Genomic DNA, 12217 nt, shown 5'->3' on the forward strand with positions numbered 1-12217 from the left:
TGGCCCTCCATATCTGTGGGTTCTACATCCACAGATTCAACCAACCATGGATCAACTATATTCAGAAAAAAATTCTGGAAAGCTCTAAAAGCAAAACTTGAATTTGCCAGAGTTCTTGTATGATTTAGATACTGATTTCTTGTTGATTTTTTTTTATTGAAGTATAATTGCTTTACAATGTTGTGTTAGTTTCTGCTGTACAATGAAGTGAATCAGCTATATGTATACCTATATCCCCTTCCTCTTGGACCTCCCTCCCACCCCACCCCACCTCTGTCCCACCTATCTAAGTTGTCACAGATCGCCGAGCTAAGCTTCTGTGCTTTATAGCATGTTCCACCTAGCTATCTGTTTTACACATGGTATTGTATATATGTCAATCCTGATCTCCCAATTCATCACATCCTCCCTTCCCCCGCTATGTCCACATGTCCTTTCTCTACATCTGTGTCTCTATTCCTACCCTGCAAATAGGTTCATCTGTACCATTTTTCTAGATTCCACATATATACGTTAATATACGATATTTGTTTTTCTCTTTCTGGCTTACTTCGCTCTGTATGACAGACTCTAGGTCCATCCATGTCTCTACAAATGACCCAATTTTGTTCCTTTTTATGGCTGAGTAATATTCCATTGTATATATGTACCACATCTTCTTTAACCATTCATCTGTCATTGGACATTTAGGTTGTTTCCATGTCCTGGCTGTTGTAAATAGTACTGCAGTGAACACTGGGGTACATGTGTCCTTTTGAATTATGGTTTTCTCAGGGTATATGCCCAGTAGTGGGATTGCTGGGTCGTATGGTAGTTCTCTTTTTTGTTTTTTAGGAACTTCCATACTGTTCTCCACAGTGGTGGTATCAATTTACATTCCCACCAACAGTGCAAGAGTGTTCCCTTTTATCCACACCCTCTCCAGCATTTGTCGTTTGTAGATTTTCCGATGATGGCCATTCTGACCAGCGTGAGGTGATACCTCATTGTAGTTTTCATTTGCATTTCTCTAATAATTATTGATGTTGAGCCCCTTTTCATGTGCCTCTTGGCCATCTGTATGTCTTCTTTGGTGAAATGTCTATTTAGGTCTTCCGCCCATTTTTCAATTGGGTTGTTTTTTTGTTTTTTTTTTTAAAGAAGATGTTGGGGGTAGGAGTTTATTAATTTATTTATTTACCTTTGCTGTGTTGGGTCTTCATTTCTGTGCGAGGGCTTTCTCTAGTTGTGGCAAGCGGGGGCCACTCTTCATCGTGGTGCACGGGCCTCTCACCATCACGGCCTCTCTTGTTGCGGAGCACAGGCTCCAGACGCGCAGGCTCAGTAGCTGTGGCTCACGGGCCCAGTTGCTCTGCAGCATGTGGGATCCTCCCAGACCAGGGCTCAAACCCGTGTCCCCTGCATTGGCAGGCAGATTCTCAACTACTGCGCCACCAGGGAAGCCCGATTGTTTGTTTTTTTGACATTGAGCTCCATGAGCTGTTTGTGTATTTTGGAGATTAATCCTTTGTCTGTAGCTTCATTTTGCAAATATATTCTCCCATTCTGAGGGTTGTCTTTTCATCTTGTTTATGGTTTCTTTTGCTGTGCAAAAGCTTTTAAGTTTAATTAGATCCCATTTGTTTATTTTTGTTTTTATTTTGATTACTCTAGGAGGTGGGTCAAAAAGATCTTGCTGTGGTTTATGTCACAGAGTGTTTTTCCTATGATTTCCTCTAAGAGGTTTATAGTGTCTGGTCTTACATTTAGATCTTCAATCTTTGAGTCAAATTTAAACAAGGACAAAGAGGTGACAGGAAGTGTGCCAACATTTACTGATGCTTTTGTTTGCCCGTAGCAGGTTGAACTCTGGGGACACAAAGGTAAAAGAGCTCCTTATGAAGCTCGAAGTCTAGATGGGAAAAAAATTGTAATCCAGTTTAGTGATTTAAGGTCAGTAATGGATCAGAAAAGACTTCATCTCTAGATGAGATAATATATTGGCTCTTCCCTTTCTGATAATTGTGACAAGACCAGAATCCTGATTGATGAATGTGTGGTGAGGTGGAAAGAGAGACTAGGGAATGCATTCTTGGCAGTTTACTCTAGCAAATTAACATTAACTATGTGGAGGGAGGATTGTGAGAAAGAAGGCTGAATTAGCTAGGTGGAGTCATATTTTGAAGACGCTTAATGTCATGCTAAGCAATTTGAACTCAATCCTGTGGAGTAATGATCTCCAAAATGGAATGTTCTCAAAGCCAGAGGGTGTGCAGGATGGAGTTCCAGAGGTAGATATTAGAATATCTATAAATAAATACATAAATTAGAATATCTAGTTCTTTTTAATTTTATCTCTTCTTTTAAATCTATTTTTATTTATGTTATAGAAAGAGCATATTATATCATTTATAGTGATCTGTGTGTTTTGGGTTATTTTTAATTTTTTTATTTTTGGCTGCATTGGGTCGTCATTGCTGCGTGCGGGCTTTCTCTAGTTGTGGTGAGTGGGGGCTGCTCTTTGTTGCGGTGTGTGGGCTTCTTATTGTGGTGGCTTCTCTTGTTGTGGAGCACAGGTTCTAGGCATGTGGGTCAATAGTTACAGCACACGGGCTCAGTAGTTGTGGCTCACGGGCTCCAGAGCACAGGCTCAGTAGTTGTGGCCCACAGGCTTAGTTGCTCCGTGGCATGTGGGATCTTCCCGGACCAGGGCTCGAACCCATGTCCCCTGCATTGGCAGGCAGATTCTTAACCACTGTGCCACCAGGGAAGTCCCGATTTGTGTGTTTTTAAATAAATATTTTAAGTGAGAATAAGTGGATAAGTGTTTATCTTTTTTTTTTAAATTTTTTGGTTTGGAGAACACTATTTTAGGGTGTCTTTAAGCAGAAAAATTAAATAAGCAATGGAAATTGGAGTATGGATTAGAATATGGGAAAACTGCTGTGAGAGAGACCAGTTAAGAGACTGGAAAAGGGCTTCCCTGGTGGCGCAGTGGTTAAGAATCCACCTGTCAATGCAGGGGACACGGGTTCAAGCCCTGGTCCGGGAAGATCCCACATGCCGCGGAGCAACTAAGCCTGTGCGCCACAGCTACAGAGCCTGCGCTCTAGAGCCCGCAAGCCACAACTGCTGAAGCCCACGTGCCTAGAGCCCATGCTCTGCAACAAGAGAAGCCACCACAATGAGAAGCCTGCGCACCTCAACAAAGAGTAGCCCCCGCTTGCCGCAACCAGAGAAAGCCCGCACGCAGCAACGAAGACCCAAAACAGCCAAAAATAAATAACTTTTTTTTAAGTTAAAAAAAAAAAAAGACTGGAAAAATATTTTGAGGCCTGAACAAAGACAGTGCAGTGGAAGTAAAAGAGGAGGACTTGAGACCAGTGAGATGTGAGGAAGGGGTACTGGGTAGGAAAGAGACTTCAGCCCTAGGCTATAGCCAGCTTTCTGTCTTCAGATCCTGGATAGTGGTGACACTATAAGCTAAGGAGCAGAGGAGCGATATTTCGTTCTAAGCCTAAGGATTATCACATTTCTTATTTACATACTAAGTTGGTAATTCCTTCCTGCAAACCTTAGTAAAAATAAAGTGGCAGTTGGCCCTTTGCTGAACTGGGGACTGCAGACTGGGAATCTTTTCCAGGTATTTCAACCAGAATTGAGCATAGTGAGGTCTCTGTTGTAGTTAGCCATCAGTAATTATTAAAGCACCAAACTACTCTTGGGGATTGGATTGGGATTGGACCACATAGGTAATGTAAATTGTGACCATTCACAGTCACACCAAGTAGCTGAATTCATTAGTTCCGTATGGGCAGGGGTGGAGTGTAGGGTGGTGATTTGGATCATAGCCATTGTTTGTGGAAGTGCTGCGTGGGTAAAAGCATGGTAAAAAACTGCCCTGACAGTTTTTTTCCAGGAGAGTAAGTGTGTTTTTCTTTCTCCTTTCTGTAGGAAATTGTTTGCCACATTGTGTTATTTATAACAATCTGTCATGGAACAGCTTCCAGGAAAAGAAAAGAGGCTAGTCCCCATAGCTCTCCCTACCTCCTACCCCAGCATTACCACCACACACACATACATCCGGTTTTGTTTTTTTCTTCTAGTTTTACTCAATGGTTTTGGCTTGATTGAAAATGTTCTTATAATGACAGATTTCTGGGCTTTGCCATGGCTTGGTAATTGGGTTTTCTAAACTTTATTTGTCTGCTTTAGCCAAGACTAATTGGCAGCAGTTTGAATTTTGAATTCCTGGGTATCTTGAATACTAAAGTACTATCTTCTACTTTCCCTTGAAGACCTTGTATGTTTCCACTTGGTGGAAAATGCACACATTTGCTGTCCTTTAGAGCTGTGCTTTTTGCCCTTGACATTGCCCTGTTCCTCTAGAGGAGCAGGCTTGGGATAAAGCTCACTGAGGACTGTTAGAATAGTGAATAGGGAGGTCTTTGGAGATGCCAGTTGGTCTCTGCAGAAGATGAGGCATATTGTGGTGTTAGAAAAGAACTGGTTGCCCAAAACACAAGGCAGCTGAGGGTTGGTGTGTCCCGGGAACTTTCAAATTAAGATATATAGTTGCTTCACAGTCCAAACAGTCTATGTTTATTCATGGTTTGTGGTCACACATGATCAGAAATACTTCTGGCTCTTAACAGTTTTTCCACTTTAGTAGAAGAACATTTGCATTTCTAGAATGGGCTTTTCATTTTTAGAATAAAAATTTAAAAATAGTCATTTAATTTTCTTCCTGTTACAACTTTTATTAAAATGTAAAGAAAAATAGATAGCATTACGAAGATGTAAGGATGATTTCATTTTCCTTTTAGACTTTAGTTTCTTCTTCCAGGATTTCTAGCTTTGGAAATGAAGTACAGTTTGTCAGCAGAGACTTTCCTTTGGAAGTGGAATTGCAGAGAAGACGGGAATGTGTTTGGTCTCAGTGAGAATGGTGCATTCTCTGGGAGCAGAGGCAGGAAGAGGACCTGATGGAATAGCACCTCCATCTGTATCCCAGGCCCTGCCCTTTCAGACTGAAGCCTTTCTTTTCACGCTGAGAACAGATGGCAACCAGACACGGGGGAGGGCTCTGTTCCTTGTGCTTCTTGGGGATTTTGCATTCAGCTTAGCGAAAAGTCATCTAAAAGCAAAGAGGTAAATGAGGCTGCAGACTGTTCACAATTATGCAGGACTTGTTTGACCTTCACTATGCTGACAGATTTGTTTTTTGCAGATATTGAATGATAACAGCGTTTATTTTCCAAGACAACATTGTCACCACTTGAGAGGCATCTGCATTGGGGTTGTTTTCTTCACTCTGGAGTACACTTAATAATTAAATTTATTGTGGAACAGTCAGCTTGCAGAAATCAGTCATCTTATTAAAGAAACTTAGAAAAATAGAAAGGATTTTTTTTCTTCAACAAACTGTCATTTTCATTTTAAAGAAATGGGGCAACTTCTGTACTGCTGTAGGTGACATGTCTTTAGTAAATGGTCCATACTTCCTCCCTTCTAAGCATTGTTAACAAGAAGTAGGATTCTGCAAGCTATTTCTTCCTTAGCTTGCATGTATGTGGGCTGATCTGTTAATGTTTGACAGTTCCTGGATGGTGAGCTGCAGACTTAAGGAATTTTTTTTTCCTAAGAAGATGATGTTTATAGGAACTTTTTTTTTTTAGCTCAGTTAAGATCCAGAAAGAATTAAGAGAGCCTTAAGTAGAAGAGTAGAAAAAAATCCAAATTTGAACTTCTTAAACTTAAGAGGCCTTCAAAAGGAATTGTTTAAGCTATAAACAATGAGTTAGATGTAGAAAAGGAAATGACAGTTCTGGTACAGATTCTGTATTCGGAATAAGAAATTGCAGGCAGTAAGATAAGGCATTCTGATGGTTGAGTCACTTCCTGAGCAAGTATGATTCTTTGCTTTCCTAGAATGTAAGTTGAAATTATCTATATTTTCCCCCAAAGCAGGAATCTTGATTTTAAATTAAAATCTTAGAAAAGTTGGAGCCACTTACAGAAATTTCCATGTAGATATTTACTTTATTCTTAAATCTGGAATAATTTACTCCAGTGTTTTTCAGACTTTTTAAAATAGCAGAACCTGTACTGTTATGAGGATTAAATGAGTGTTTTTATACATACCTGAGGTTGTATTATAATTGTTTATTAGCTAGACTGATTTTCCAAAGAAGGGCACATTATAATATATTCATGTGTTAGTTATTTCCTAGTATTGTAGAAAAGTGACTTTAAGTTTTTTTAAATTAATTTTTATGGTATTATAGTTGCATTACTATGTTGTGTTAGTTTCTACTGTACAGTAAAATGAATCAGCTATACATATACATATATCCCCTCCTTTTTGGATTTCCTTCCCATTTAGGTCACCACATTGCATTAAGTAGAGTTCCCTGTGCTATACAGTATGTTCTCATTAGTTTTCTATTTTATACATAGTATCAATAATGTGTATGTATCAATCCTAATCTTCCAATCAAAGTGGCTGCTTTAAAATAAAGTATTTCATAACCATATTGAATCATCAAACTTTGCCAAAGTGCTTTTTGAACTGTAAAGGGATGTATAAATTTAAGGTCATTAACTCCATCATCACAGAAATAGACAATGTGGTAGTTTTCATACCCTGTTCCTTAGAGCCCAGGATTCCAGAGGTGCCTCAGGGACAGCAGCAGTAAGGCGTACACAAAGGGGAGGTAGGAATTCCAGACCCTCCCCCAACACAGCTCAATTAGAACGACCCCATTTATTTTACCTGTGCTACTGCTATAAAAAAGGTTTGAGGGCAAGTGTGCAGTTTGTGTTCTTTGAAGACGTTGTAAGTTTATCCTGTGATGATTTGTGTGATCCATTGTCCTTTGTGATATTGACTTTTCCCCTTCTCCATTTGACAGACAGATGTACTGGTCCTGAGCTGTGATCTGATAACAGATGTTGCCTTACATGAGGTAGTGGACCTGTTCAGAGCTCATGATGCATCGCTTGCTATGTTAATGAGAAAAGGTCAGGACGGCTTAGAACCAGTTCCAGGTCAAAAGGGGAAAAAAAAAGCAGGTAAGGAGACTAGAGTTTGATTTATTTGTTTGTTGGGTTCTTATAATTATTATTATCATTCATGCTTTCACTTAAGAAACATTTATTGAGAACTGACTCTACTATGCTAGAGGTTGATGACATAAAGTCAAATAAGACACAGTCCCTGATTTGAAGAGGCTTATAACTATTGATTAGATTCTGTACCATCCAAGAGGCTTTTGTCTGCAGAGAGGAGCACTCAGAACTGTTTGCATTGTGTTTAAAACTCAAATAATTGAATACATATACTAAGAAACCAAAAAATCTAATTTAAAATCAATGTTTACAAATAATTAAAATTTGATTACAAATTAAATTAGATATCTTTAAGCAATTAAAATTATTACAAATTTAGTATGTTTGATTCTAGTAGTGGGTTATTTTTTTTTTAATCTTCAGAGAGTTATAGTAATCTTACCAGACCAAAAAGAAAAGGAATAATACTCTAGTCCAGCCAGGGTTATAGAATTTGCGTTATTGACTTGTTATTGATTTTTAGTTAAGGCATAGTTCATGATTGCTTTTCCCAGATTATTTCAAACCTGAGTCACTGATTCTATGACTGGGCTACTTTTAATAACTGAACTTATGGGACTTCCCTGATGGCACAGTGGTTAAGACTCTACGCTCCCAATGCAGGGGGCCCGGGTTCGATCCCTGGTCAGGGAACTAGATCCCACATGCATGCCACAACTAAGAGTTCGCATGCCACAACTGAAGAGCCCACGTGCCACAACTTAGGAGCCAGCGAGCAGTAACTGAGGACTACATGCTGCAACCAAGACCTGGCGCAACCAAATAAATAAATAGTAAAAAAAACCAAAACTGAACTTATGACCAAAAAGCTTTGTTAGATCATACTTTTTATATAGGTTTTAGTTTTTCCTGGAATGATGTGTGTTTTCCCTGGAGTTTTTCCCTGGAATGATGTGTTCTTTAGGTTTTTCTTAGTCAGAATTATGTAACCCATTGTCCTGTCATTATATATTGACGCAGTCTGTTGCAATTATTAGAAGCTATGTATGGCTTATTAGTATCTGACTATTATTAATAGGGCCACCTAGAATGTTCATTCCTAGGATTTGAGTAATGTAGTTTGTACCTTCAGCTCTCTTCTTCAGGGCATTTGGTTAACTTGTAATTTTGGATTATAGCATTGAAACTTCTTTCTAGTTGCTTTTTATGTTAAAGCAATCACTGGTGCAGATCAATTGTTGAATCCTCTTTCTACCTTGTTATTATGTATGCTTCTCATGTGGATTAGTCCTTTTGTTCTTGACATAGTTTCTACTTCTGTGAGGTCTGGTTTGCTTACTCACAATTCCCTGTATTCAGCCTTTTCTACCTATACAGATAAAAACAACTGTGTATCCAGACTTTATAAACATATGTATATTTTACAAATATTAATGTTTTCTTTTTTTCACACTCCTCTACTTATAACAATTTAAAAAAATCAAATACCCTACTATAGTTACTCTTCTTGGTATTATAACTTTTTATTACATTACATATTAGCCTTTATCTCTTAAGTATCATTATAAATGTGTAGCTTTTCACAATTTTATTTTAAATTAACTGTAACTATTATCTATCTATTCATTTTTAAATGTTTTGATGCTTAGCACAGGGAGATCAGCTAGGTGCTTTGTGACCGCCTGGAGGGGTGGGATAGGGAGGGTGGGAGGGAGGGAGACGCAAGAGGGAAGAGATATGGGAACATATGTATATGTATAACTGATTCACTTTGTTATAAAGCAGAAAGTAACACACCATTGTAAAGCAATTATACTCCAATTAAATAAATAAATAAATAAATAAATTATGGTATACCCATTCAATGAGAAAAAAAAATGTTTTGATGCTTAAGTTGTCACAGCGTGGTTAGTGGAAGTCCCTTTATGTTGGCTCTTCTATTCTCTTTGAAAAGGTATGATGTATACTGGTAACTTGCTGTATGGTTATAGTGTGAGTATGGAGGGCAGGGAAGCAGGAAATGGTACTGGAGAGAATACAGGGATTAGACTAAAGAGTTTGAACTTTATCCCCAAAACAGTGGGGAGTTGTTTGAGGAATTTTAAACAAGAAAATGTCATAATCAGTTTTGTGTTATAGATTTTTCATTCTTAACATGAAATTTTGAACTCCTCAATATCTATATTTTGTTATGTTTGACAGCTAAGTTTCACCTAAATGAGTTTTAAATTCTTACCATGGAATGCTATGCATTTCAGTGATAAGCATTTTTTTAAAAGAATCCTGAATTTCTCATTGTGTATTTGGCATGCCTCTTGGCTGCTCTTATGTGCCAGAACAGCCTGCAGTTCTCTCGTTCTCAGATATGGTTCAATAGTCTAGATCCCTTAGGTCCAAGTTTCCCAAATTGTGTTCTTACTGGCTTATTGGAGAATGCCTAATGGCTAGATGTTTCAGGAGCCATCGTTCTCCCTGTTGCCACTTCCTTCTCAGATTTGTAGGAGCTGTAGATACTGAGGAAGGCAGGATCAAACTTATGTTTGGATTTTTTGGACTGTTTTTTTTTTCCTGCTACAACCCTTTACACATGATGTTCTCTACCAGGAATGCTCTCCCCTTACCCACAACACATGCACTCTAAATCCAGCTTAGCCTTCAAGTTATTTGCTGAGAGAGGTCTTCCTTGACCCTCTAATATGAAATTATAGCCCCTTGTTTGCCTACATATGGCAGCCCTACTCTCTTACTTACTCTCTCCTCTACTGGACTATAAGCTCCGTGAGAATAGGGGTCATGTCCAGTTTGTTCACTTTATCCCCAGCATCTGGCTCAGTTATGGCCGGTGGTGACCAGTCAGTAGATATTAGTGAATGGGTTGAAGGGCCTGCCTATAAAGGTAGCTCTTATTGCCCCTGAGGTAAGAGAAAGTAAATTCAAGCCCTAGATGTTTAAATCCTAAAAATTTGAGCCTGAGCTGTAGTTAGATTCATGAGTGGGTATTATAAGAGCCTGAGTTTCAGCAATATAAGTTTAGCACACTGACACTACATTGCCTATTAATTTTTTTTTCTTTTCTTTTCTTTTTTTTTTGGCCACACCACGCAGCTTGTGGGATCTTAGTTCTCCAACCAGGGATTGAACCCGTGCCCCCTGCAATGGAAGCATGTAGTCCTAAACACTGGACAGGGAATTCCCACTGCCTATTAATTTGTGTTTAGAAATGTTTTCAAGATTTTTAAATTAAACAGCTACTGCTGTAGCATGGTTGTTAAAAGCACAGGTTCTGGAGTTCAGACTGGGTGGGCTTCAACACTCAAAAACTGTGTGGTCTTGGACAAATTGTCTAACTGACCTGAACTTCATTTTCTTTAGCTGTAAAATGAGACTGAATCCTTTGGGGATTTTTGTGTGAGAATTAAATGAGATGTTTGTAAAGCATGTGATCTGCTACTTGACACTATAGTTGGCCCTTTGTATCCAGGTTTCACAATATGGATTCAACCAACCAGTTGTGTAAAGATCATTAATTTTCACTTACCATCCCTTGCTTGTTAGAAAATCCAAGATTTCCTTCTTTCTCAATTTCAGTGAGAACATATGTTTATTTTGCTTAATTACAGATTAACATGTTTACTAAGGGGCTTTTTTTTCTGGACGTTCCTGTGTGCAAATATTTAATGCTACTATGATTTTATGACACAAATTATTGACTATTATCTCTATAGTTCCACCGTGTCTCTTGGGATATATGAAATGGAAAAAGTTCTAGGAAATTATTTTTTAACGTATCCAGTTCACTGTAGTATTTCTAAAACTCCTTCCTAGTTCTCAGAGTTATATACAGCTTTGGTTCAGACTAGAATTAGTATATATCAAAGTACTTAAGAATCTCAGAAGTGAAAGCTGTCACTTGGTTGTCACCTCTCAATCAGCTTAGCTCCCTCTGTATTAACAAATGCTGGCAGGCAGTTCTGAGCCTATATTTCTTTTGCTTCAGCTTCCTTGATTTTTCTCAAAGCTCTACTGAAAAAAAAGAAAAAAGCAAAAACCTTCTATTCCTGCTTAGGCTTCTACTTATCTTTTTTCTCTTCTTAATCCTATTCGCACTGCCCCCTCCCCCTTTTTTTTCCTAATTATATCCAACAGAAGTGACTTGAAATCCCTGCATACTCAAAACTGAAATTCTTGTGATTGAGGAAACAGTATACAGAAATAAGTTCAAATATGCTAGAAATTGTGTGTCACAATGTGACAAGTACAATAATAGGAGCATGTACAAAATGTAGGGAACAGTTTAATGTCTTAGTTACAGGGAAATATGTTTTAAAGACATGATATTTGAAAAAAAGGAGTTGAGCAATTTACTTAGGTACAGATTGGGTAGTTGGTATGAAATCAGATCCCTGACTAACAAATGCATTAAATTTTGATGTAGTCATTGAATTTAGGACATACTATGTATAAAATCTATGCTAAGTCCTATATGAGAAACATAAATAATCAAGGTTTGCTCATAAGGTAAAATCCAATGAATGGGGTTAGGTAGTTTTGTTATTTACCAACTTTTATATCCATCTATGGCCTAATAGCACTTTGTGGATAGCTGTTCAATATCACATCAGTGGTAAGTGGTAGAATCAGAACTTGAACCCGTGCCTTCTAACTCCATAGCCTGGGCTTTCTACTTCTTTTTTTTTTAATTTAGTTTTAATTTCTGTCAGTGTTTTATATGCCCATAATTTTTAAAGTAATGTAATTCTCCAAGGTATATTATAATAAATAGCAACCCCCATCTTGTCTCTCTTCACCTCACTCAGAGGCAGCCACTTTCAACATTTTTAGCTAATTTTTTTTCACATTTAACCCCACCTCTCAAATAACATGCTTTTGTTCGTTATGTCTTGATATTTTTAGTTTTAGGAATTACCTATTTACTTCCTACTATGAAAGTTAAAGATTTAGTTCTATTTTACCACACCTTCTGCCCCAACCACACGCATGCAAACTTCCAGTCTCCTCAGCTTCCTAATGTAGTTACTTATATTGCAGTGTTGATTAACTGAATATTTGAGGTTTACATTATTTTGAATGTATAAATGGTATTCACAGCTGAACCTGTAGTATATTGTTACTTTTCTCTTTCTTCCTTTTATTTTCCTAAAAATTA

At 38.0% G+C, this 12217-nt stretch overlaps 1 protein-coding gene across 3 annotated transcripts in view; it reads left to right on the plus strand.

Moving 5' to 3' along the window:
• The window catches only part of EIF2B3 (eukaryotic translation initiation factor 2B subunit gamma), a 163985-nt gene that overhangs the window by 49563 nt on the left and 102205 nt on the right, over window positions 1-12217 (plus strand). For all 3 annotated transcript variants that reach the window (XM_089894250.1, XM_022575555.2, XM_089894245.1), the window contains exon 4: window positions 6894-7053. In XM_089894250.1, coding sequence (XP_089750376.1) covers window positions 6894-7053 — 160 coding nt within the window. The remainder of the gene's footprint in view (window positions 1-6893; window positions 7054-12217) is intronic.

Source organism: Delphinapterus leucas, chromosome 1 (assembly GCF_059928025.1).
Source record: "Delphinapterus leucas isolate spDelLeu-1000000601 "Yukka" chromosome 1, BTC_Dleu_Yukka2, whole genome shotgun sequence".
Lineage (NCBI taxonomy): Eukaryota > Metazoa > Chordata > Mammalia > Artiodactyla > Monodontidae > Delphinapterus > Delphinapterus leucas.